Source organism: Mus musculus, chromosome 4, assembly GCF_000001635.26.
Source record: "Mus musculus strain C57BL/6J chromosome 4, GRCm38.p6 C57BL/6J".
In the NCBI taxonomy this organism is placed as follows: domain Eukaryota; kingdom Metazoa; phylum Chordata; class Mammalia; order Rodentia; family Muridae; genus Mus; species Mus musculus.
Genome location: NC_000070.6, coordinates 126,011,050 through 126,038,161, shown reverse-complemented (window position 1 = coordinate 126,038,161; position 27,112 = coordinate 126,011,050). Strand labels below are relative to the sequence as shown.

General features: G+C 48.0%; 1 protein-coding gene and 1 long non-coding RNA gene across 32 annotated transcripts in view; one reads left to right on the top strand and one right to left on the bottom strand.

Annotated features, from left to right (window-relative positions):
* Csf3r (colony stimulating factor 3 receptor (granulocyte)) overlaps positions 1-14,721 on the bottom strand; it is a 21,535-nt gene extending 6,814 nt beyond the window's left edge. The window contains exons 1-12 of one of the 25 annotated variants that reach the window (XM_011240421.3): positions 13,196-13,515; positions 11,983-12,081; positions 10,762-10,973; positions 8,100-8,399; positions 6,241-6,364; positions 5,863-6,050; positions 3,823-3,992; positions 3,587-3,740; positions 2,784-2,863; positions 2,183-2,396; positions 454-642; positions 33-134 (exon numbers count right to left, since the gene is read on the bottom strand). In XM_011240421.3, coding sequence (XP_011238723.1) covers positions 33-134; positions 454-642; positions 2,183-2,396; positions 2,784-2,863; positions 3,587-3,740; positions 3,823-3,992; positions 5,863-6,050; positions 6,241-6,364; positions 8,100-8,399; positions 10,762-10,825 — 1,585 coding nt within the window. In that variant the 5' untranslated portion in view covers positions 10,826-10,973; positions 11,983-12,081; positions 13,196-13,515. Of the gene's footprint in view, positions 1-32; positions 135-453; positions 783-2,182; positions 2,397-2,783; positions 2,864-3,586; positions 3,993-5,862; positions 6,067-6,240; positions 6,365-8,011; positions 8,400-10,761; positions 10,974-11,982; positions 13,521-14,536 lie in introns of those variants that run through there. The other 24 variants (XM_011240422.3, XM_030253157.1, XM_006502716.4 and 21 more) reach the window with 24 other exon arrangements.
* On the top strand, positions 13,508-27,112 carry Gm32908. Of its 7 annotated transcripts, none has more exons than XR_868145.2 (5): positions 13,508-13,907; positions 21,457-21,534; positions 21,928-21,989; positions 22,193-23,273; positions 26,876-26,999. It is a non-coding gene; the product is annotated as a predicted gene, 32908 (long non-coding RNA). The 7 variants fall into 7 exon arrangements; XR_868148.2 differs by having other exon boundaries at positions 21,457-21,989; positions 22,193-22,341; positions 23,113-23,273; XR_003955278.1 differs by adding an exon at positions 24,292-24,368 and having other exon boundaries at positions 21,457-23,273; positions 26,876-27,112.

Here is a 27,112-nt window from a genome sequence, read left to right as displayed (position 1 = left end):
GAGGATTTTGGGAACACTGTGGGTAGACAAACCTCTCTCTCCAGCGAAGGTGTAGACATTTACAGGAGGTCCCACGATGCCTGGGTACAGGGGAGCCACTGTAATTCTGTAGAGCTGAAAGGGATTTATGTTGTCTGCAGAGAGAAAATGGGACAGCACTAAGGGTGGGAGCTAACCTCTGCTACCCAGCCTCAGACTCCCATTTCTGCAAGGCCTGATTTTGACCTTGGGGCTAAGCTCAGAGATCTCTTTTAGCGCATTTGATGGAAGTCACACAGGGAACGTGGAACAGAGAACTAGAGGGGAGGAAGAACTTTCCCCAGGTAAGGTTTCAGAAAAGGCTGGGGAGGCTGCCTCTATAGGGAGGTTCCAAGCTACCTCTAGACATGCACCCCTCCCTCTGTTCCTTCTTCTTATCCCTCAGCCCATTCCTTTGCCCCAGGCCCACCTCACCCTTTAACAGAATTCCAGTGATGTTCCCGTTAGGTTCTATCATCCAGGACTTATAGCTGTTATTGTAGCTGGGAGAACTCATTTCCCACTCAATGAGATAGCCCTGAGGCAGAAGGCTGGGGGCTTCCCAGTCTACCCAGATGGTGTTAAGGTCTTGGGCCATGGCATGGAGTCCGGTCACAGCTGGACCTGGAGGTAAAGCAGGGAATAGGAGTGAAGACGAAAAGTACGCAGGCCTCAGTAGCAGACACTTGGATCCAAACCTTGCCTTTGCTGCCAACAGACCTGTGATCCAGGGTATGTCAATACCTGATCACCAAGCTCCACATCTGTAAAGGGAAAGTGACAACAAAAAAATTCCCGCTTTGTAGAGGCTTGTGTGTTAAAGGAAGGTGCGCAGAACAAGCCTAGCACAGAGCCTGGCACCATTTAGCTTAATATATGTGATTCACCGAGTTCTTCAACAGTCATACCAGGGAGCTTCTATAGTTGTCTCCTTTTTTTTTTTTTTTTTTTTTTTTGGTTTTTTTGAGACAGGGTTTCTCTGTGTAGCCCTGGCTGTCCTGGAACTCACTTTGTAGACCAGGCTGGCCTCGAACTCAGAAATCCACCTGCCTCTGCCTCCCGAGTGCTGAGATTAAAGGCGTGCACCACCACGCCTGACTAGTTGTCTCCATTTTATCAATGAGTAAAAAATGGGAAACAAGAGAGGCTTACTTAAGATCACACAGCTCAGGGGCTGGAGAGATGGCTCAGAGGTTAAGAACACTGGCTGCTCTTCCAGAGGTCCTGAGTTCAAGTCCCAGCAACCACATGGTGGTTCACAACCATCTGTAATGGGATCTGATTCCTCCTTCTTACAAGAAGACAGGGCACTTATATACATAAAATACATGATCAAATTTTAAACAAAGCTCAAAGCTCAGGGCTGGAGAGATCATTTAATTGGTAAAGTGCTTATAAGGCAAGCAGTGAATTTGGTCCCCAGTTTCCATATGGAAACAACAGCAAAGGAAACAGGCATGTGGCATTTATAACCCCAGCACAGGGAAGGTAGAGGCAGGTAGAACCCTGACGGAGATTCTAATCAGTGAATTTCAGACTGATGGGAAATCCTGTCTCCAAAAAAAGTGCACAGCACCCTAAGAATGACATTTGAGGTTGTCTGCCAGCTGCTATATTTATACATACAACTTGTAAGCGGGAATCATACTTTATCATCCATCCATCCATCCATCCATCCATCCATCCATCCATCCATCCATATGTACAACATGTATATGCAGGTATGTATATTCTCCCAGATTAACCTAGTTCTGGCTAGCAAGAATAATAATTTAAAAGTTGGCTCAAATGCCGGGCATGGTGGCACACGCCTTTAATCCCAGCACTTGGGAGGCAGATTCAGGCGGATTTCTGAGTTCGAGGCCAGCCTGGTCTACAGAGTGAGTTCCAGGACAGCCAGGGCTATTCAGAGAAACCCTGTCTCGAAAACAAAACAAAACAAAACAAACAAAACAAACCAAAACAAAACAAAGTTGGCTCAAAGTTTACTGCCCTCAGAGGCAATGTCAGTGCATACACCTGCAGGTGACAGGGGCCAGGAAAGAAAGTCACCTGTCCAGGCCACTCTCTTAACAAGTGGTTGACTAGACAGGTAGGCACATAGTCAGTCCAACCTCAAAATTCCCACACTGCTCTCTGCTGCTCAGCTGCCAGCCCCCTTTACCTTCGTTCTCCAGGAAAACCACTGTAGTAGGTGAAGAGGTCCCTGCTTTGTTGTAGGCCACAAGGGTCACGTTCTGGGCCTCTGAGGGCAGGAGGAAGATACAGCTGAGCTGCGTGGTGTTGCAAAGGTGTATGTCCTGCCCTTGATGATCTGGGGAACTCCAGGACAGCAGGTAGCCCTGGATCTGTCCACTGTCTTCCTGCAGGGGCGTTGGCTGCGGTGGGTGAGGAAGAACACGGTGAGGGGGTTGTCTAGTTCACTGTGGTGTGAATTAGTCAGTACCTGAGAGGCATGGACCAGCCATAAGAACTGGGCCCTAAGTCCTTCCTCCCCTCCCCCTCTTCCCCTGTGGCAAGAACTAGGAGAGAAAGAAGGAAGAAGCCAGACAGCACACGTGACACTTGCGGAACTATTCTCTAAGTGGACCCTTTGGGGTACAGGTGACCCCAGAACCCTGCATTGCAGTCTCTCCCCAAGGCCACTACCCAGCTTCTGTGGTATGTGTAAAGGGCTTGCAAATTGCCTCCCAGGCACACTGCAGTTTTTGAGCACTATATTGGGGACTCTGTTAGGAGGGTTGGAGAGGGTTTCAGAGAGTCACCTTCCAGAACAGCTGCACACTCACTGTCCCTGGATCTAGTTGCTTCTTCTGACACCACGTGTCCAGTCTGATGGTGGGGGCTGTAGATGGATGTGGGAGGATGTAGATGGATAGACAGGATGAGAGGGTTTTGTGGGTTTTTTTTTTTTAAAGTATGACTATTTGGGGCTGGAAAGATGGCTCAATGGTTAAGAGCACTGACTGATCTTCCAGAGGTCCTGAGTTCAATTCCCAGCAGCCACATGGTAGCTCACAACCATCTACAATGTGATCTGATGCCCTCTTTTAGTGTGTCATATACACAAAATAAATAAATAAATCTTTTTTTCCCAAAGATTTACTTATTTTATGTATATGAGTACACTGTAGCTGTCTTTAGACACACCATTTCAGATCCCATTATAGATGGTTTTGAGCCACCATGTGGTTGCTGGGAATTGAACTCAGGACCTCTGGAAGATCAGTCAGTGCTCTTAATCGCTGAGCCATCTCACCAGCCCCTGAATAAATCTTTTTAAAAATTAGGACATTTACTTTCTTGAGCCTTTTTTTTTTTTTGTTTTAAATTTCTATGAATACACTGTAGCTGTCTTCAGACACACCAGAAGAGGTCATCGGATCCCATTACAGATGGTTGTGAGCCATCATGTGGTTGCTGGGACTTGAACTCAGGACCTCTAGAAGAGCAGTCAGTGCTCTTAACCAATGAGCTATCTCTCCAGCCCCAAGATGAGAGGGTTTTGATGGAGGGCAGAGGGGTTGGGTCCTGAACTGAGCTCTGAAGGCTTCTCCTGGCTTCTCACCCTTCATGGTAGGCCTCAGCTGCAGGCCGGGGCTCCAGGGGCTCCAGAATCCAGGCAGAGATGAGCGAATGCATCGCATCTGTAGGGTGTAGACTGGGGCCTGATGGAGCCCGCAGAGCTCAAACTGGTCCTTGCTGGAAGGCAGGTGGAACACCTGGTGTGTGGGAGGTGACACTAAATCCAACTAGCCCTCTCTCCATCCCCCACCTCCATCTCTAGGTTGTTCTCGGCCTCACCAGAGTCCAGTTGGCTCCTTTGAGCTGTGGCTGGTAGCGAAGTTCACACTCCTGTTCCATGTACTCACTGGGCTTCCATGGCTTCCAGCTCAGCCACAGGCAGCCAGGCTGGTGAGAGACTACATCAGGGCCAATGTCCAGGGCCTGCAGCATGGGAGGCTCCAATTTCACTGCAGGAGGTGGGGTTGTCAAACTTTCCGATGGAGAGGGCTCTGGCTTAGCTCCCCTTTCCTTCAGTCTCCATTTCTCTGCTGCCATGATCTCTAGCTGTGCTTGGGTACCAGTGTCAGTATTTCTTACTAGGTTGTTACCTCTAACTGGTTGTTACATTTGCTTACATTGTTTTCTTTCCAGATATCCAGGGATATCTTGCTCCCTCAGCTCCCCCAACCGTCTAGTTAGCTGTCAATGTCTTAAAATTACCCGATACTGTATTTTATTTATTTTGCCACCTAAATTGTTTTAATATTCCGAGGGTGGGGCCTTTGAGGCTTATTCCAATGCCCTGTCTATCTTTAGGACCTCCACAGCTTTGCATGAGGTGGGGGCACGTTAAGGAATAAGCTGAAACCTGGGGTGATGGATCATTGGGTAAAAAGAGCTAGCTAGTGATGCAAGCCTGACAGCACCAAAAAGCCCAATGCAGGGTTGGAGAGATGACTCAGTGGTTAAGAACACTGCTCTTCCGGAGGACCTAGGTTCAATTCCCAGCAACCACATGGCAGTTCACAGCCGTCTGTAACTCCTGATCCAGGGGATCAGACACTCTTACTCAGACATACATGCAGGCAAAACACTAATGTACATTTTAAAAAAGAAAAAACTGGAGAGATGGCTTAGTGGTTAAGAGCACTGGCTGTTTGCTCTTCCAGAGGTCCTGAGTTCAATTCCCACCAACCACATGGTGGCTCACAACCATCTGTAATGGGATCTGATGCCCTCTTCTGGTGTGTCTGAAGACAGCTACAGTGTACTCACATAAATAAAATAAATAAATCTTTTTTTTAAAGCCCAATATAATTGTGTCTATCTGTAATACCATCAGTATTGCAACAAACTGGGAGGTGGAGACAGGAAAAGCACTCTGAGGCTTCCAGGTCATATTGCCTGGAGCCAAGGGCAGCATCAGAGACAAGAGAGACACTGCCTTCAAGGCAGGGGAGAGAATGGCTCCAGAAAGATCCTCTGGCCTCCATATGTGTATATATGTGTGCATTGACCCTATAAGTAAGTAAATAAATAAATAAATAAGATGAGGCAGGTGGTGGTGACACGTTTTGAAGTCAGCCAGGTCTACACAGCAATTTCCAGGACAGCCAGGGCTACACAGAGAAACCTTGTCTTGAAAAACCAATGAATAGGGCTAGAGAGATGGCTCAGTGGTTAAGAGCACAAATTGCTCTTCCAGAGGTCTTGAGTTCAATTCCCAGCAACTCATGCTAGAGAGATGGCTCAGAGGTTAAGAGCACTGGCTGCTTGCTCTTCCAGAGGCCCTGAGTTCAATTCCCAACAACCACATGGTGGCTCACAAACATCTGTAACAGGATCTGATGCCCTCTTCTGGTGTGTCTGAAGACAGGGACAGTGTACTCATGTACATGAATAAATAAATAAATAAATAAATAAATAAATAAATAAATAAATAATGTAAATGAATAAATAAATCTTTAAAAAAGCCAATGAATAAATAAGATAAAAGACAGCCGGGCATGGTGGCGCATGCCTTTAATCCCAGCACTCGGGAAGCAGAGGCAGGCGGATTTCTGAGTTCGAGGCCAGCCTGGTGTACAAAGTGAGCTCCAGGACAGCCAGAGCTAAAAGAGAAACCCTGTCTCGAAAAACCAAAAAGAAAAAAGGAAAAAAAAAAGATAAAAGAACGAACATGTCCATAGCCTCTGGTCCTCATTTCTCTCTTTTCTGCCTCTCTCCAGGTCTTCCAAAATCTCTCTGTCTGTGCCTAGGTCTGTATTTCCTCTTTATGTACCTCTGGGTCTTCTAATTTGGGGACTTCTCCATTTTCACATACCCAGTGTCACTCACCAACATCCATGGGGTCGAGGCACAGCTTTGGGGACTCGCTGGACCCTAGCATATTCTCTGCTTGCACCCAGATGGCCATATACTGGTACAGGAGCAAGTTTTTTCGGGGGATGGAGCAGTTGTTCTGCCTCTTCTTTGCCACACAATCCGGGATGGTGTCCCCTTGGTACTGACAGTCGGCGCGGCTCCTGCCAACAGGCTGGGCTTTGGTGCCAAGCAGAGGAAGAAGGCAAGGATCTTCTCTATCTTCTCTCTCTTTCTCTGCCCTCCACCCTCCCCAGCCCCACCCCACACCTCATCATATCTCCTCACCCCTATAGGGACTTGTGTCCCAAACCGGGACCTGGAGGAAGGGGCTGCCATGGAGATCCTACATACCTGAAGCTCTTTAGGATGAAGCTGGTGGGCAGGTGGGTCTCAGGACCTGGCTCCCACTGGCAGACCAGGCTGTTGGTGGTGAGGTGCATGAGGCAGGATAGGTTTGAGGGGCTGGCAGGGGGATCTGGATAGGGTGAAAAGAATGTTAGGAGCCCTCTCGGGGTGTGTGTGAGTGTGTGTGTGTGTGTGTGTACTTGTGGCCTTACTTCCTTGGTGGACTGTTCCTTCTGTAGTGTGGACCTGTGAGGAGCAGACATCCCAGACCCTTAGCACCCTGGTGGCCCCTTTGTCGGTGACAGTACAGCCTGAGTTTTATTATGGTTTAGTCAGTCATTCATTAGCCATTTTATCCTTAAGTGACTGAACTGCTCTCTGCCTCAGTTTCTTTATCTGTAAAGAGGAGGTAATGCTAATAAATTTCTCTCTCCTAGGTTTTTCCCTCCTCCTCCTCCTCCTCCTCCTCCTCCTCCTCCTCCTTCTTTTTCTTCCCAGACAGTGTTTCTCTGTGGTCCTGACTAATCTGAAACTCATCTCTGAAGACCAGCCTGCTAGCCTCAAACTAAGAGATCCACATGCCTCTGCCTCCTGAGTGCTGGGATTAAAGATGTGTGATACCACATGGCTCTCCTAGACTTCTGTGGTGGTTTCATTGAGAATGGACCCCCAAAGGCTCATGTTTGAATACTTAGTTCCCAGATAGCGGAACTGTTTTGGAAGCCTTGTTGGAGGAGGTATTGTGCCACTGAGGGTGAGCTTTGAGGTTCCAAAAGATTTGTCCTATCTCCAATTAGTCCTCTGTCTCCTGCTTGCTCTTCAAGATGTAAACTCTCAGCTGCTTCTGTCACCGAGCTTTTGCTCCACCGTTGTGAACTGTCTGGAACATAAGGCCAATTAAAGGCTGTCTTTTTATAAGTTTTCCTAGTCCTGGTGTTGTGTCATAGCAACAGAAAAGCAGCACATACAGGGGCTAAGTGACTTCCTCTCTATAGGCAGCTCCCAACTGTGTTCACGCAGGTGGCAGCTTCCCCATCACTGCTGGAGACAGGACTCGTGATACCGTCTGTGCTACTTCCTAATTCACCATCCTCCTGTCTCAGTTTCCAAGTAGCACCAAGACCACAGAAGTGTGACTCCATGCCTGGCTCTCTCATTGCTTAGTGTGGATTAGAACCCAGAACCTTGCTCTTGATGAGTATGTGTTTTACTACAGGGCTACATCCTCAACCCTGGCACCCATTTCTTTTTGAGGGAATGGGGTAGACAAGGTCTTACTATGTAGTCCTAGCTGCGCTGGAACTCTCAAAGATCATAGAGATCCTGGGCGGCAGGATGGGGGTGTGCATTTGACAGTCGGTGGTGGTGCACACCTGCACACCTTTAATTCTAACATTCGAGAGGCAGAGGCAGACAGAAGTCTGAATCAAGACCAGCCAGGGTTGTTAGAGAAACCCGGCTTGCAAACCTCAGCTCGGAGTAGAGAGGTGGTATCATGCCTTGGTTATTATTTGTTCTTTATATCTCAGCTTGGCACAGACTCCATCCTGCTCAATTTGGAAAGAAAGCTGGGACCCGACTGAGGAGGAGCTGGAAGTAAGCCCCTCTTATGGCCAAGAACCTGAGCTTGCTAAACAGCCAAATAGACAGGTGGTTGGCTCTACAAGAACCCCTGTGGGTATGGCCTTCAATAGGTCACTTGCCCTTGCCAGATGTCAGCTTCTTTATTAGAGAATTATAGAATGATAGAAAGAACCACACCTTCTGTCGTACTCACAAAGGGCTACTTGAGCGAGGTCTTAGCTCTCCCTGGTTTTGGCAGAGGGGCATTGGAAGCAGATGGGTAGATGGCTGGAGGGACTTACAGCCTGCGTGAAGCTCAGCTTGATCCAGGAGTTGGACGCTGTCTTCCCATGGCACTAAGCAGAAGAGGAAGGCCTGGGTGTAGTTCAAGTGAGGCAGAGTGATGAGGGACTCTTGGGTCCCATCAGGCAGATGATGCTGTCTGTCCCCAGGTTGGATGGGCTCATCTTGCAGTCTCCATAAGATCTTTGCCTGTTGGTCCAGTTTGCTGCAGTTTGGGCTGATGGTGCAAGAGGCCAGGACAGGGTCCCCCAGGCGGACAACAGGGGGTGAAATCTCGATGTGTCCACAGCTCTCCAGACCTGAATTGGTAGAGGGTGGGCCCTGGAGGACTCTTTCGCCAGGTCAAGACCTTTGGATTCCCAGCCTCATAGCCCTCTTATGTCTGTTTACCCTCCCATGTCTGTTTACCCTCCCATCAGGACCTGGGGGCTGTGTGAGATGTACTATAGTGAGAGACAAAGACAACCTTGTGCCCATAAATGGTTATCCATGGGCTCAGCAGAGCAAAGCAGCTTTCGACTTTGTCACTTTCTACAGTGTGAACACTCTCTAAGGTGTGAACACCTTCCACCCCCAGGTGTGAACACTCCCCGGGATATGAACATTTCCTATCCTGTGAGTGTGCCCCATGGTGTGAATGCCCTGTGGTATAAATGCTCCCCACCGTGTAAACATCCTTCCTGTGATGTGAATACTCCCCACTGTGTGAACCTTTGCATCCAATCCCCTCCCAGAATGCAGTTAGGAATAGTCTATCCCTCCTAGCCAGCTCCACTTCCCCACTACAGAGGGACTGGGTAGCGAAAACCACAGTCATAGTGATAAGAACCCCCAAGGCCACAGCAATCTTTGTCAGGTTCAGATCTGTTGGTCAGAGCCCTCTGTGTGGGCTGGGTTAGTTGCACTGACTGTTCTTCCAGAAGTCCTGAGGTTTTTTTTGTTTTTTGTTTTTTCAAGACAGAATTTCTCTGTTTAGTCCTGGCTGTCCTGGAACTCACTCTGTAGACCAGGCTGGCCTCGAACTCAGAAATCTGCCTGCCTCTACCTCCCAAGTGCTGGGATTAAAGGCATGCACCACCACTACCCAGCAGTCCTGAGTTCAATTCCCAGCAACCACATGGTGGTCCACAACCATCTGTAATGCGATCTGATGTGTCTGAAGAGAGCAATAGTGTATTCATATACATTAAATGGATAAATAAATGTTAAAGGAAAAAAATGCCCTTTGTGATTGTGCCTCTATTGTGTGATTTTTGAAGGTGACTATCTGTAAAGAAAGGCAGGCTGGGGTGGTGGGTAGGCCTGGACACATGGGCTAGACTGCGTCTTACTCATTGTTAGTGATCCTGATATAGGTAACTGAGACCCCAGGTGCCTTTCTTCTTTCATCTGTGAATGGAGATTAAGAAACCAAACAAAAGCCGGGCGTGGTGGCGCGCGCCTTTAATCCCAGCACTTGGGAGGCAGAGGCAGATGGATTTCTGAGTTCAAGGCCAGCCTGGTCTACAGAGTGAGTTCCAGGACAGCCAGGGCTATACAGAGAAACCCTGTCTCAAAAAAACAAACAAACAAACAAACAAAAAACAAAACAAACAAACACACAAACAAACAAAAAACCAAAGAAAAAAGAAAAGAAAAGGAGAAGAAGAAAGAAAGAAACTAAACAAAACAGTTCCTACCAGTTAGATCCCAAAGTCCCTGTGGGATGGTCCAGTCATGCCTTAATCCTACCTAGTACCTCCACAAAGCTGCAAGGATCCTAACATGTAACAGGAGGCCCTAATATAGGGCAGGATAGTAGGTTAGCTTCCTACTTTTAGCCTTATCTCCTAGCCAGAACTACCACTAATCTGCTAAACCCAGACACCCCCCCCCCCTAAGGAACTTCCTCAGTTCTGTGGGCTGTTGTCACATCTCCGCCATATTCCAGCCTCCCCTGGCTAGGTGGCTGGCATTATCAAGGCCCTGACTGCTGATAATAATTCTCGGTGCTTGTCTATGGCGAGTCAGCATCAGGCTCCTTTTCCTTATTTATTTTTTTTATTTTGTTTCATTTATTTAAGACAGGTTTTCTCTTTGACTCTTTGGCTGTCCTAGAACACACTTTGTAGGTCAGGCTAGCCTAGAACTCATAGAGATCCGTCTGCCTTTGCTTCCCAAATGTTGGGACTAAAGGCTTGCCCCACCTCCACCTGGCTAAAAGAATCAGACATTCTAACACAATTGTGAAGAACAGTAGCTGTCGGGTCAGTACAGGCAGCCAAGGTTAGGATAGAGTTCCAGACCCCTCGTGTAGCTCCTGGCCTCACTCACTGTTTCAGCTCTGACCATGGTTTCTGCTTGCAGACACCTAGTCTATTCCTGGAGAAACAATATGCTTCTCTCCCATCTGTGGCTCTTCGCCCTGCTGCCTCCTCTTCATGGTGCCCTTTAGGCCCTCTCTCACCAGCTTAGCATATGGGCATCCCAGTGAACCAGACTGTTTCCTGGATTTCTGACATCCCTTTGTAATGAGAGTCATAACTGCTCTGCTACCTCGAAGCTCTGTGATGGAGAGGCTTTGGCTGCTGTGTTCACTGCCACACTCCCAGGGTCTGGCACACAGCAGCTTGGGGGGACCGATGCCTCCCTTATAATTGTCCTCCCCGGCCCCTGACTTACTTCTGGGGAGTAGCAAGAAGATCAGGGTAACTCCAGTCAGGGTGCAGGCTCCCAGCCCTACCATTTTGCCAGCTTGAAGCTTACCTGGAGGCAGTGAGAGATGGTTAAGAACAGGATTTGCAGCCAGAGCCTTGCTCTGCCAGTATCTGGGCAGGATACCTGACCCCTGAGTCTCAGTGCTTGCAACATGGGGTGACACTGGCCTGTACTGCCTTTAAGAGAAAGACATGAAATGGTTCAAATCAATGGCTTTCCCCTCACCAGGGTATCAAGGAAATGTCCATGTGTGCAACACACTGCCAAGGTCAAATCTGTCTCCTAGAAAGAGCAGGGATAGGATGGAGCTAGGAGGGGGCGCAAGCTTTTCTTCCCTCTTGCGCCCCCCCCCCATATCTCTGTTTACCAATCTTTGTTTTGTAACTGTGCTGGCTAGTTGTGTGTCAACGTAATACAAGCTAGCATCATTTGGGAAGAGGAAACTTCAGTTGAGAAAATACCTCTACCAGATTTGCTTGTGGGCAAGCCTGTGGTAGGTACATTTTCCTGATGAATGCTGGATGTGGGAGGGGCCAGATCATTGTGGGTAGTGTCATCCCTGGACGGGTGGTCCCAGTGCTACAAGAAGTTAGGCTAAGCAAACCATGGGGACCAAGCCAGTAGCAGCACTCTTCAATGGCATCTGCATTAGTTTCTGTCTCAAATTCCTGCCCTGACTTTCTTCAGTGATGGACTGTTGCCTGGAAGTGTATGGTGAAATAACCCTTTTTCCAAGTTGCTTTTGGCTAGGGTGTTCTATCCTAGCAATGGAAACCTCAGACAATAACCTCACATCAACATACCAGTTTGATCATCTCCTGCATCCACATGCACACACACATGTACATATGTACACACTGAGTGGGAAAGACTTAGCCCCCAGGGCTCAGGATGCTGGTTCTCCACTCATTTGTGGTTGTAGTAGGCCTAGTTCATACCTGGTACCACTGTATCCTTCCCACAGGCTTATGTCAAGAGCAGAAAACAGAACAGAGGAGACCAGGCCTCCTCTCTAGATTGCATGGGGCTGGCATGTTTAACATCAGAACAGTTTCCTATGGAAGCCTTGAGGGTGGCCCCAGTTGAGTAGGAGCTTGGGCCTGCTGGAGCCTATGTCTCATTGTCTAGGGAAGAAGTGTACAAAGAGGCTGGGAGCCCAGTTCTGACTCTGGTTCCAACACTCACCTGCCTGGTGAACTTGGATGAGTTACTTCACCATTCTGAGTCTCAGTTTCTCCATTTAGGAAAAAGGGGCTTAACAATACCACTCATGTCTCAGCAATGCTATAACGATGAAGCGAGACAGTTAAGATGAAAGCTCTTGGCACAGTGCCCAAGGAACAAGCTCTCAGAAGCAGTGGGCTATCTGTATGAGCCCTAAAAGCAGGAAATCAGCCAAAGGAACCAATAGCCTCCTGGCATAGCCACCAGGTCTACTTCTAGCTCCAAGCCTCTCAGGCTCTTCCCACCACTCTGGCCATGTGCTGGGCTCTGCAGCTGCTCGCTGTGTCCACTGTGCCCACGGACACAGCTGATGCCGTAAGTCAGGCTGCTACAGCATCCTCTCTACCTTTTCCTTTTGCTCATTGTTGCCAACCTTCCCTCTGGGCTCCCTTCTCCTGTCCTATTCTTTTGAAATTCTGTCTGTGGGAAGACGGGGACGAAGAGGATGTTGAGAATAAACTATGGGAGCGAGATCCCCAGGTGTGGCAGAGATAAAGGATCAATGCATCATAGATGGGTGAATAGACAAGCTGGGGAAAAGAGATACATAGAGAATAGACAGAGGTAGAGCCTAGCCCAGTGGCAGGGGGTTGAGACCAGTTATTCTGGAAGTGGGGGCAAGTGTGTTACAAGATCAAGGCCAGCCTGTGCTATAGAAGACATTCAAATCTCATTTTGGCAACTTAGCGAAACCTATCTCAAAAATATAAAGCAACCAGGGCTGGGGATAGAGCTTAGTTGGTTGAACACTTGTCTAGCAGGCACAAAGACCAAGGCTTGATCCCCAGTACCACATTAAGTATCAGGCATGGTGGTGGAGGCCTACAGACCAGCATTTGTGATACAGGAGGATCAGAAGAAGTTCAAGGTTCTTATCTGCCGACAAGATGATAAACCTTGTCTGCATGAGAGCTGCATACAACATCATCATCAACAACAACGATGAGCAGGCTGGAGCGATGCAGAGAGAAGTGGAGAGGCCGACAGAGAAAGCTATCTCAGGCAAGTCTTGCATCAACTGTTTAAAGTTAAGAGGCTAAGGGAACCGGGAGAGGAAACAGAGGCCCAGAGACTCTGAGACAGCTGTTCTTGCTGAGAAGAAGCAGGCCAAATGGCTGAAAGCAGGGAGTAAGCCTGTCTGAAGGATAGGGACTCTGGGTGGGATTCTTCATACCTGAGCTCAGCTCCTGTTCCCAGAGATCCAGCTGTCTGACCTCCCTGATGCTATACACACAGAGAGACTCCCATTTCCCCAAGGATCCTGTCTTGGGCCCCCTGATGTGGCCCTAGCAGGGTTGGGGAATGGTCTGAGGTCTCCAGGGCTCCCCGCCCTCCCCCTACTTACACTGGGGCTAGGGCGCTGTGCCCAGCCCCCACGCTTGTGCTCTCTCTTCTCTCTCGTCTCCTCTCCTCTTGGGGCAAGTTCCCGAAACTTCTCTTTCTAGCCCCGTCGTTAATGACAGGCGGGGGGTGGGGGGGACCCAGAATTGCGACACCTTCCTGGCTTCCCTGCTGCGTTTGGCTGAGCCTTCACCCTTGGGGTGGGGGACATAGACAGCCCCTTCCTCTCAGGAAGGAGGTTGAGGGAAACTGGTGAGCTAGGGACCTTCCTGCCTCAGGGGTCTTAGAGGGCTGGGCATTGTAGCAACCTGGCCCGTGGCCACCCTCCCTTCTCTCCGGATTTCCTGAGCTCCTCGCTTTGAGGCTCAGCAGAGCACCCGAGACAAGACAGGGCCAAGGGAGGGCTGGGGTCTTCAAGTGTTTATTTCAAAACGAAGCAGGACAAAATAGCGTGGAAAATTAATGAGGGCTGGGGTGGAGGAGACTCTCTTCTCACTGAGTCTGGCTGAAGCCTCTGCCCGGGAAGAATCAAGATTCCAGGACAGGTAACGTTTACTTCAGGTTTTCTTCCCTTGTTAGCTGAAAACCTGCCATTTTCCAGGACTCTCAATAGACCCTCCCACCCCTGGCCTCCCTAGTCCATGGTCCCTGCCCTCACCGCTTTGTACAATCCTAGGGGTTCCTGGTTTTATCTTCTCAGGTTGTAACCCCTTTCAAAAGGCCCACCCTGTAAGTTCATCTATCACAAAAGAGAGGGGAAAAATTGTTCTAAGTTTGAAAATCATCAAAATAGTATATATTGGTATATTAGTCAGGGTTCTCTAGAGCAGCGGTTCTCAACCTTCCTAGTGCTATGACCCTGTAATGCAATTCCTCATGTTGTGGTGACCCCCCAACTGTAAAATTATTTTCCTTGCTAATTCATAACTGTAATTTTTTCCTGGTATGAATCATAATATATATCTGTGTTTTCTAATGATCTTAGGTGACCCCTGTTGAGAACCTCTGCTCTAGAGGAACAGAGTCCACTTAATGAGTGTATACGCGTGCACACGCACGCGCGTGCGCGCGCGCGCGCACACACACACATATATACGAACACATATACGCACACACATGAATTTATCAAATTAGCTTATGCAATACAGAGGAAGTAGGAGCACTGAGAACCCACCTGGGAAATCCTTTGGTGCCTTGGCACTCCCAAGGTGGTACTGAAGACCTGGAGGGTATCTGGTCCTCAGTCCATGTCGAAAGCTGATTTTGACTTGAGCAAAGGAATCAAGTGGGGTGGCAGCAGCAGGGTAGACTACTAGCAGCAGAGGGGAAGGTCAGGGAAAAAGGCTTCCTTCTTCCATGTCCTGCTTTTGATCTGGGCTGCCACCAGAAGGCGCCGCCCATCTCTGGGGTGGGTCTTCCCACATCCATTAAGGGAGTCAAGATAATTCCTCAACTGAGAATTGCTGCTTGGGCGATTCTAAATCGTGGCAAGTTGACATTTAAAATCAAGCACCAGGATCAATCCTTTGTCAATGGTACACAAACAGGTCACTTTAAAGACCATATAGCCTTCCACCCCTTTGCCCCAAATCTCACGGTTATATCCCAGTGTACTGGGTCTGCTTTTAAAAGTCCTTGAATGCTTAAAAAATTTTAACCCTTTGAAAGGCTCACAAGTCAGCCAGGTGTGGTGGTACACGCCTTTAGTCCCAGCCCTTGGGAGGCAGAGGCAGGTGGATCTCAAGAGTTCAAGGCCAGCCTGGTCTACAAAGTAGGTTCCAGGGCTATATAGAGAAACCCTGTCTCAAAACAACAACAACAACCTCAAATCTCTTTGTTTTTATTAGATATTTTCTTCATTTACATTTCAAATGTTATCCTAAAAGTCCCCTATACCCTCCCTCCCCCGCCCTGCTCCCCTACCTCAAATCTCTTAACTGTAAACTTCTATGAATATCAAAGGCAAATGAATACTTTTAACATATTATGGCACCGAGTACATAATTATCTGTTCTAGATAGCTTTCTGTTGCTGTAGTAAAAGATATGACCAAAAGCCTTTTGAGAGGGGAAAGGGTTTTCAGCTCACACTTCCAGGTCACGGTTCAGCTTTGAGAGAAGTTAGGGCAGGAACTCAAAGTAGGAGCAGAGGCAGGAACCATGGGGGAATGCTTACTGGGTTGCGCACTGGCTCGTGCTCAGTTAGCTTTCTTATATAATACGGTACCTCCTGCCCAAGGATTGAACTGTCTACATTTTGCTGGAAACTTCTACATCAATCAAGACGATCTGATTTGGGTAATTCATTAATTGAGGTTTCCTCGCTTTACTGTAGGTTGTGTTAAGTAGACACTAAGTAGTACAGCTAGAGACAGCTAAGTGAGCTGCTACTCCTACCCATTCTCTAAGGTGTGTCTCATTTCTTTCCCTAAATATCTTTCTTGTGTGTGTATCAGGGAGTCTGAGTGTGTGTGTGTGTTTTAGACAGGGTCTCTCTATGGAACTCACGATGTATGTAGACCGGGTTGGCCTCAAAGTAATAGGAAGTCTACCTGCCTCTGCCTCCCAAGTGCTAGGTTTAAAGACTGGTGCTACCATGCTTGGGCCCCTCTACTTTGTGTTTTGAGACAGTAGGGATTACAATGGTTCAGAGACATGGAATGTTCTCTACAGTTGGAGGGTTTTTTTATTGTTCATGCCCACGATTCTCTTGCAATTACCTACAGATACTTTTCTGAGGATTCAACTACTCACAGTTATATACAGTTCACCACCTGATAAAGGTTAGGTACCAGCACACGGATACCTGCACCATGTTAAGCCCATGACTCTTCCTTCACAATATACTCAGCATCCTGGGCACATGGATGTTCACAGGAAAATTCAGCATGGCTCCTCCTTGTCTGAGTATTGTTGCGATCACATGTTGGAATGATCAATGTCCTGGTGCCTTCTGCCCCATACTCCCTGATGGCTCCCATCTCACTTGGAGCCTAAGTGAAAGGCTGATCATCTGGCTGCCTTCCTTGGCCTTCTGAGATCCTCTTCTGCCACCCTTACTGCCTTGTACTGTTTTTTTCTAGCTTCTCTGTTCTCCTTGTTTGATGAGTTGGCCAGACTCTTTACCACCCCAGGGCCTTTGTGCTTGCTGCTTCTTTGGCCTGGACTCTCCCCGCAAAAGAGGGAGAAATGTGGGGTCACTCCCTCCCCTTTGCAGGTCTTTGCTCAGATATCACCCTCTTACTGAAATCTTCTGAGTACCAGACCTTATCCTTCACTCCCTATTTTGTCTCTTCTATCCACTTCCTCGCTCCAATGTTTATTTTCCCTGCCTCTGCTGGAATTGAACCTCTACAGGGGAAAACATTTGCCTCTTCTGTTCAAGGTAGCAGAAGATTGTGGTGGCCCCTCCCTGTAATCCTAGCACTGGCTGAAACAGGACAATAACCAGGAGACTGGGGCCAGTCTGAGTTTCATTCATAGTGAGTTCTAGTTCCGTCAGGGTTACAGATGGAGACCATGTCTTAAAACAAATACACAGGGCTCCAGAGATGACTCCGGTAAGAGCACTCAGTACTCTTTCAGAGAACCCAGGTACACTTCCCATATAGCAACTCACAACTGTCTGTAACTCCAGTTCCAGGGGATCTGATGTCCTTTTCTGGCCTCCTTGGGCACCAAGCGTGTGTGTGGTATGTATACATACATGCAGGTGAAATATACTCATAAGAGAAATGATTCTTAAAAGACCATAAAGAAAAACATACAAATCAAACCAAAACCAAGTCAGCACACCACTGTAGTCCCAGTGTCTGCCACTTGCAGGTGTGAGTCTACAGCCCATGCTTACTGAGTTCTTGAAAGACTGAATGAAGGCAGGCTCTCTTGTCAAAACTGTCCCAATTCCCATAGGCTTGTCTTGGAATTTGATCACAATTCCCTCCCACTCCAGGTGGGGTCTCTGCAAAACACCACAACCAGCATAGCGTTGATTCTCCATAAGAGGCAAGAATGAAGTCGGGCTCAACATTACTGAGAGCCAGTAGCTGGTGTATGTTCAAACTTCAAGAGTTTAAAATTATTTTAGGCATCTTTAAGGGCAGCACAATTTGGAAAAAGTTTCCAGGTCATATCTATCTCTATCTTGTGTGCACCAATAAAGCTTAAGGCATGGCTACATTGAAGTTTTTTGCACAGAACATCAGTCCATAAAGATGAGTTCTATAGATTTCATTCCATGTGACATCTTAAGGGTCTGTGTGAGGGTCTGGTGTGATCTCAGTCACACAGATAATGCAAAGGTCACTAGCCCATAAACCACCTCCATTCCCAGCCTTCTGGGTAGAACACAGGTTATACAACCCTGCCTGTCTAACATTCCCGGATGCCCTGTACTTATCTGAGAGCCTAAGGCCCTCGTGCCTTCCAAGCCTCTCCTTCTTGGGGCTGGGGCTGGGGGGTGATTACACCTCTGACCTTGACAGACTTTTAATCTGTCTCCTCCCTACTCCCATTCTGATTCGTGTCTTCCCCTTTGCCAAACCTCAGAAGTCTGGCCTCCCAACCTCTTGAAACAGTGGTTCTCAACCTTCCCAAGGCTGCGGCCCTTTGATCCAGTTCCTCACCTTGTGGTGACCCTCAACCATAAAATTATTTCATTGCTACTTCATAACTGTCATTTTGCTACTGTAATGAACTCATAATGTTAGTATTTTTGGGGACAGAGGTTTGCCAAAGCGCTCTTGACCCACAGGTTGAGAACCCCTCCCTACCTTAGGGGTTCTAGCAAGATGCCCACCTCCTCTACCGCGGTGTAGGCCTCCATTTCTGCTTGCCTCCTGCTCTGTCCATGATGAATGGCTGTGTTTTCCAGCCTGCCTAGGCTCTGTGACACTTCTGTGCTTCTGTTCTTGCCAGACAGGTGAGCCCCTGTCATCTCTCTGCCATCCCTTCCTGATCTAGGCTTCCAGCTGCATCGGGTGTCCTCATCCATCTTGTAGTAGTGGACAGGTACTCTCTGCTTCTTCCACTAAACTCTGAAGTCTGTGGGGACAGAAACTACACCCTGGCCTCTGCTCCCAGATCAGCACAGTGCGAAGCTCCAGAGATCACTCTTTCCCTTCAGGCTGCAGAATCCTAGGGACATGGCTAACTCCAGCTGCTGCTTTCCCATCTGCCACAGGCATAGTGGCTCTCCCCAAGGGAAGATGATAAGAACTCTCTGAAATGCAATGTTGGAGCCTGCCATGGTGCAGACTTGACACTCAGGAGACTCGAGGTCTTACTAAACCTCAAGTTCCAGGCCAGCCTGGGCTACCAATCCAGACCTTGTCTCAAAAGTAAACAAACACAAAAAAACGTCAACACGAACACACCCACCCACGCCGGGAACAACACAGAACAACAACAAAAAGAAATTTAACCACTGTTCGGCAGGGTTGCCAGCACATAGTAGGCATTCAGGAACACTGCTTTCTCCCCCCACCCTCCCTTGCCCATTTTGATAGTTTAGAGGACCATTTCTGTGATCTCATTGGTTAGACTAGAAGATGGAACTGTCTCGGCTGAAATGAAAATTAGCCGTGAGGAAATGAAAGTTGGGTTTGCGGAAGCACTTTTCTGGGCAAGAATTAAGAGAGTAGAGAGGCTGAGAGCACGGGCTAAGGAGTCACACTTCTTGCTTTTGTCACTTCTCATGTGACCTAGGCAAGTTATTTAAGGTCTCTGAGTCCCGGTTTTGTCATATTTTGTTTTGTTTTTAAGATTTTTTTAAAAAAATCTGTGTGTGTGTCTGAGTGTGTGCATGTGCAACCACATGCACACAGCTGCCTGTAGAGGCCAGCAGGTAGCATAGAGATCTCCTGGAATGGGGCTTACAGGTAGATGTGATCTATCTGATGTGGGTGCTTGGGATCGAATCTGGGTCCTCTGCAGGAGAAGCGACTGCTCTTAATTGCTACACTGCCTCTCTTGCCCTTCCCCCATTTTAAAGAAACTTTTGGTTTTGTTTTATGTATTTGGGTGAATATATATGTGTGTGTGCCTGTGTGTCTGTGTGTCTGTGTGTGTGTGTGTGTGTGTGTGTGTGTGTGTGTAATGTGTGCATGTCTGGTACTCTTGGGTGACAGAGAAGTGTCAGATCCCATAGAACTGGAGCTACAGGTAGTTTTGAGCCACTGTATAGATGCTGGGAACCAAACCTGTGTTCTCAGGAAAATCAGCAGGGCTCTTAACTGCTGAGACATCTCTCCCTCCTGCTCCTGCTTTTTTGTTTTTGATGTCTCTTGTGGTCCAGGCTGACATTTAACTCTCTTATGTAGTAACTATCTTATCAGTGTATTGAACTCCTGGACCTCGTGCCTCCACTTCCCAAGTGTTGAGATTGCAAACATGTGCCACCATACCCAGTCTATCATGTGTTGGGCTCCAACCCAGGACTTTGCCTAGCGCAACTGCTCCAGCCACTGAGCCACATTCCCAGGCTATTTTGACATCTTAAAGATAGGAGTCACAGTATCTGCCTCACAAGACCCTCGAGTGAAATGTTAGAAGTAAGGCTCATGAAGCAGAGTGAGGTACCAGGCAAACGCTTAAGGAGTATTTAACTATGAGGAACAGTGAGACATCGCTCCTTCACCTGCATCAGGCATCTGCTGTAAGGTACTTCCTCCTCTTGTTCCTGTTCTTCCTCCATCAAAGGAAGCCTCTGTGGGTTGGAACCCCCTCCACCCCTTCTCAGCAATGCCCTGCTCTCAAAAGCCTGGGACACCAAGACCTGGACCAAGGGGGACTGCTTTGTGGATCAGGGAGCTGCTGAGTCCACTGGGGCTTGGGCGGGCATTGCAGGTCAGCCAGGCAGCTTGAGTGTGCAGAAGTGGAGGCTACGCTGCTCTCCCAGGGCTTGCTTGGGGTAGAATATAGCAGTCGGCTGAGATTGTGCAAGCAGGTCATTGTGCAAGCACATCCCCTGTGTGTGACCATGATTGTGCAAACAGGTGTTTACTGGAGACTACCCAGCTTGTGTGGGCAGTGTGTTTACAAAAGTGCCAGCGTTGTCAACTCAGAACCAGCATCTAAGCTGGGTGTTTTGGACATGTTTATCTTCTCAGTGCTCCAGAGTTCCAGGCCATCCTGGGCTGTGTAGGGAGACTGTCTCAGAAAACCACCACCACCACCAACCACTCCAACAAACAGCATCTTTCTATGCAGAACTCCATAGTTTATCTTTTCTTATTTCCAGGCTCAGAGGCAATGCCTCCAGCATTTCATTGTAAACTTCCTCTCATTTACATACTCAAGGCATCCACAGGATTGCTCTTAAAAAATATCTGTATCTATATCTTTTTTGGATTTTTAAAGATTTATTTATTTATTTCCTGTATGTGAGTACACTGTCACTGACACACCAGAAGAGGGCATCAGATCTCTACTACAGATGGTTATGAGCCACTATGTGGTTGCTGGGAATTGAACTCAGGACCTCTGGAAGAGCAGTCAGTGCTCTTAACCTCTGAGCCATTTCTCCAGCCCCCCCCACCCTCTTTTTTAAAAAATTTTTAAAAAGCTTGCATGTGAATGTCCTATATGCCAGAGGACGCCTTCAGGACCTAGAGAGCTGGAGTTCAGGCAGTTGTGAGCCACCGACAGACAAGGGATGGAATTCTGTCCTCTGTAAGAGCAGCAAGTGATTTTTTTTTAAAATTATTTATTTTATGTATATGAGTACACTGTAACCATCCTCTGACACACCAGGAGAGGGCATTGAATCCCGAGAGGGCATTGAATCCCATTACAGATGTTTGTGAGCCACCATGTGGTTGCTGGGCATTGAACTCAGGACCTCTGGAAGAGCAGTCAGTACCCTTAGCCAGTGAGCCATCTCTCCAGCCTGCAGCAAATGATCTTAATGCCTTGAGCCATCTCTGAAGTTCTCTTAAGGCTGTTTCAAGATAGCGGATTTCCCAAGTTCAACAATCTTTCCTGCTTTGCCTCTGAGAGGGGAGGAAACAGATCCAGAGGGGATCAAATGACCTGCTTATGTCACACAACTAGAAGCTGGGGCTCTAATCAGGCCACACCCTCACCTCTCTTCCAGACCCACCTGACTCCTGACGCTGGAACTTGACTCTGGTTCTGGAGTGGAATTGGACTCTAGCTGGGAACTGAGGGGCAGGTAGGATTTGAAAGGAGAGAAGGGTGTGCGGAGTGGAGGGACCTCGGGAGCAAAGGCCTGCGCTCGCATGCGTGTGTAAAGCCCTGCATCCTGGATTAGGTACAACCTTGACTCTGTATAACCTTAATCAGAACTTGCGGTCCTGCTTCCTGGGCTCCCATTCATGCCTTTTAGCTTCTCAGACACTCCAACCCCCCACCCCAACCTGAGTTCCTTTGCATTTTCTTTTGAAAATCTACTTCCTGTTCTGTTGAGTGGCGCATCTGAAGCCCCTCTGCCCCTCACCTGCATATCTGGCCAGGCATACCTGCTGGTGGGTTCCTTCTCTGCAGCCTCAAGGTTCCTCAGGAGCTCAGTCTGTCCCAGTTAACTTTAACTGTCAACTCCATACAGACAAAAACCACTCCCTCCCACCCCTCCATCACCAAAGGAGTCTCAGTTGAGTAATCTATCAGGTTGGTCTATGAGCATGGCTGTGTGTGTGGGGGTGGGGGGTGGGAATTGTCTTAATTGATGTAGGAGGGTCATTATGATTGGCACCATTTCCTGGGCTGGTGGTCCTGGGCTGTTTAAGGAAGCTAGCTGGGAGGAAGTTGGCGAGTCAGGGAAAGAGTCAGCAACAGAGTTCTTCCATGGTTCCTGCCTCAACTTCCCTCAGTGATGGAAGCGTAGACCCCACTTCCCGCAAGTTGCTTTGGTTGGAGTTCTTTATCACAGCAGCAGGAAAGGAAAACAGACACTGTCCATCAGGTATCTGGATGGCTGTGATGGCTTCTGGCTTGCTTGTCTCTGGATTACTGCCCACAGGTAAAGTTCCAAGTGGCCTTTGGGACCCCACCTCTAAGCCCTGGAGCTTCTTCCCTGGGTTCTTCCTGTCAGTTTGCCCAACACTTTGAGCCATTCACCATCCCATTAGAGTCTCATGTGGCCTTTCTATAGCTCCAGGTCTTTTCTGTATCTTCCCTCTGCCTGGAACACCTTTCCTCTAATTTCTACATCTACCGAGGTCTCCAAACTCAGCATCAGCATCAGCTCTCATGGCTTGGTTGGATGCTGTTCCACTGGGCTGTCAAGGTACCTGTGAAGGCAGGGATAGACCTGTGACTCTTGCACCCTTTGGAGCCTGGCATGGAGCAGGTGTCCACAAGAGGCTGATGTACCAACGGCCATCCAGTTACAGAGGTGTAGGGTCGCCTTGTTCCCTTTGCAGTAGTCAGCACCATATTCTCCTGTCTCCCTGGCACTCAGATAGACAAGGATTTTGATGGCCACTCCGGGGCAAGCAATGAGTGAACCGGGACTTATTTGCCTCTAAATGTTGTTGAGGCGATTATAGGATCACAGGCTGAGAAGATGCTCTACCAGCTGTCCCTGGGTTTCCTTGGGGAAGAAAGTAGAATTCTAACTTTCTCTCTTTCTCATGTCCCCTGACTGTGGTCTGCTGCCCATAGGGGACTTAGCTCTGCATCTTAGGACCTGGCTGCTATTGTTTTGCTGGGGAAGGCTGTGTTGGTGGCTACTGGTGTGGAAATCAGAGGCTGAGACACATACTTGTTCAGATTTGTATCTGACTTGCAGGAATCCTGTCCCTTAAGTGAAGGTACATGACCCCCCAGGCCAGGCTGCATCTGCCCATCATGAACTTCTTTGGAGGAAGCATCGAGATCCATTTGTCCAGAGACTGCCAACTCCTCCTAACCAGGCAGCTATCCTAGGCTCCACTGCTCTGAGCTGCTCAGGTAACAGTGAGAAGATGGGTGTATCTGTCTATCTCTTCTCCTAAAAATCTTACCAGGAGGAGGGGCCAGAAGCCAAATAACTGGGCTGAAGAGCAGAGAGAGGTGAAGTGGAATGGAGCTTCTGGGTCATTGTCTCGATCTGCAGACTCCCTGCTTCCCTGTCTGAACAGGATCCTGAAGGAAGAGGGCTTCTGTACCTAGGAGCAGCTAGTTCATTAGCTCTTGGTCCTCTGCCCCTGTAGTCAGGACCCAGGGAGTACAGGGTCAGACTCTTGTCCACGGACAGGCTGGGAGGCACAGGGCAGAAGGGCTGTCTGTGACTTGGAATCTTGTGGTTGTAGTGTTCTTCTTTGGAGTTGCTCAGACTGCTGGGCCAAGGCTGGGTTTGTGATCTCTAGTAGCTGTAGCCATCTGGCCGTCTGTGCTGTTTCCCATGCTTTCTGGAATGCCCAGTTTATTTAATCCATTCATTGACTTCCTCATGACACTCACGGTTTACTTCTTTCTCCTGTTCCCATTCATGTCTTAGCCATCTATTTTTCTATCCACCACCTGTCTATCCATCACATCTATCCACATATTCATCTATTCACCTTTCACCCATCTACCCGCTAGCTCATTCATCCACTCAACCTCTCATCCATCCACCCATCCATCCATCCACCCATCCACCCATCCATCCATCCATCCATCCATCCACCCATCCATCCATCCATCCATCCATCCATCCATCCATCCACCCACCCACCCATCCGTCCATCCATCCACCCATCCACCCATCCATCCATCCACCCATCCACCCATCCATCCATCCATCCATCCATCCATCCATCCATCCATCCATCCACCCATCCATCCACCCTTGTATGCATTCATTTTCTATGCACCCTTCCACCCAGTATTTTTCCACACTATCATCAGCTCCTGAGCTCAAGTCTAATATGTGACTCAGACTGCAGGCTGACAAGCAAACTTTCACCCATCTGCAACCGTGTTATACTGTCAGTCTCTTCCTCAGACCTCCAAGTATCTCCCATCCCTAAGGACACTCTGCCACTGCCCTGCTACCCTCAGAAACCGTCTCCCAAGCTCAAGGTATGACAGGAATCAGAAATATGGTTGGTGTTCCTCCTGATTCTCAGCTTCGTGGTGAGATGATGTGGTGTTGGGTTCTCTGGAACTGGAGTTACAGGTGATTGTCAGCCACCTGATGTGGGCGCTGGGAACTGAACCCAGGTTCTCTACAAGACCATCTGAGTCATCTCCAGCACTTACCTATTTTTTTATGTGGTGTGTGTGTGTGTGTATATATACACATGCAAACATGGGTGTATATTTGCGCATTTACGTACACACATGAGGAGGCCAGACCTGGGTGCTGGGTATCCTCCTCTGTCATTTTCTACTGTATTCCCTAGAGCCAGAGCCTCTCACTGAACCTGATCTCACTGTTGGTGGATGGAAGAAAAAACATTAAAAATATACAGAATGGAGCTAGAGATGTAGTTTAAATCAGTGAGTGCTTGCCCAGTGTACAAGAGGTTGGGGGGGAGATTAATCCTTAACAGGCACGCACACATACAGGGGCACGAGCACACACACACACACACACACACACACACACACAAACATACACACACACACAGACAAACACACACGAGGTGAGGGACTAGAATAAGCAAGAAGATAATAGATAAATGATTGGGTCTGGCTAGGGTGTAGGGACTGAGAAGAAAATAGGAACAATTATCAATGGGATCTCTCTCTCTCTCTCTCTCTCTCTCTCTCCCTTCCCCTCCTCTCCCCTGTCCCTTCCTCTCCCCTCCTCTCCCCTGTCCCCTCCCCTCCCTCCTCTCCTCTGTCTCTGGGACAGTCTTTTTTTTTTTTTTAAGATTTATTTATTTATTATATGTAAGTATACTGTAGCTGTCTTCAGACACTCCAGAAGAGGGTGTCAGATCTTGTTACAGATGGTTGTGAGCCTCTATGTGGTTGCTGGGATTTGAACTCCGGACCTTCGGAAGAGCAGTCGGGTGCTCTTACCCACTGAGCCATCTCACCAGCCCTCTGGGACAGTCTTAGGTTGTCATGCTTGTGCACTAAGTGCTTTTGCTCCCCGAGTCACCTTGTTGCCCCCTGGAATCTCTTTTGGGGGAGTCGAGAATGCACTGAAATATTTGAACAGCTCTGTGGACACCCATGGAATGCTTTAGTTGGATAAATTGTATAATATGTGAATTATATTGCAACACAACTGTTTTTCTTTTCTTTTTTTTTTTTTTTTTTGGTTTTTCGAGACAGGGTTTCTCTGTGTAGCCCTGGCTGTCCTGGAACTCACTTTGTAGACCAGGCTGCCTCAAACTCAGAAATTCGCCTGCCCCTGCCTCCCAAGTGCTGGGATTAAAGGCGTGCGCCACCACGCCCGGCTGCAACACAACTGTTTTATGAAAAAAAAAAAAACGTTTAAAAGGACGTCTCTTTAACCTTTGTAAAGTAGGGTGAAGAAACCCGACACTAACAGACTGATGTCTTCCCTGTTGCTCTCTGTCAGTGTGATGCCATTTGTAGACTGGAGGCTGCCCTGATTTATAAGTTATGATTCCATCTGTAACATCTTGACAAAGCTTACCCATCTCCCTCCTCTGTACAGTCCAATGTGTATCTATTAGTTTTAGCCAATTTTTTTGTCATTGCCCTTTGCAATTTGTTGTTGTTATTGTTTTGGTGGAAGCAGATGGTTCAAGGGTCTTGCTATCAGTTCAGAAGGGTCTGGCGGCCTGGTCTTGAACTAACTCTCTCCCTCTCTCTCTCTCTCTCTTTCTCCATTTTATTTTATGAACATGGGTTTTTGCCAGCATTTATGTCTGTGTACCACATGGATGCTTGCAGAGACCAGAAGTCTTCATGTTGCTCTGAGACCTCCATTCTGCTCCAGGGGTCCATGACACCATCGTATGTGTGCCATCCACCCCAATGCCTTCACTTTTCTCTGTTGGGATATCTGGTAGGGAAGATTCCCTCCGATTCCGTTCCTCCCTTTTCCAGTGGTGTCTACTTATGTGTCTTTGCTCTTCCAAGGTATTTTAGAGTTTGCTTGCTAAGACCCATAGAAATTCTGCTGCAATTTTGATTGGAGTCTCATTGACTATCAGTTTAGAGAAGCTCAATATATCTAATTATCAAGTCTACATTTTCTTTATTTTTAAAAGATTTATTTATTTATTTTATGTATGGGAGTATACACTGTCCCTATCTTCAGACACACCAGAAGAGAGCATTAGATCCCATTACAGATGGTTGTGAGCCACCATGTGGTTGGTGGGAATTGAACTCAGGACCTCTGGAAGAGCAGCCAGTACTCTTAACCACTGAGCCATCTCTCCAGGCCTTCAACCTACCATTTCATTCAAGTATTTATGTATGTTTCCTGTGTGTGGTGTGTGTGTGTGGTGTGCATGTGTGCATATGGGTGCCGAAGGACAAGCTGGGGTGTCATTTCTCAGGAGCCATCTACATTTTTAAAATTTATTTTTATTTCTTAGTTATTTTATTTTACAGGTATAAGTATTTTGTCTACATGTATGTCTGTGTACCTTGAGCAGGCCAGAAGAAGGCGTCAGTTCCCTGAGATCTGGAGTTATAACCAGTTGTGAACTTCCATGTGGGTGCTGGGAATTGAACCCAGATCCTCTGGAAGAGCAGCAAGTGCTCATAACTGCAAGTGCTGAGCCATCACCCCAGCCTCGACCTGACTTTTTGAGAGTTTCTGTCCTGACTTTCTTCAGTGAATGGCTATGATGTGGAAGTGTAAGATGAATAAACCCTTTCCTCCCCAAGCT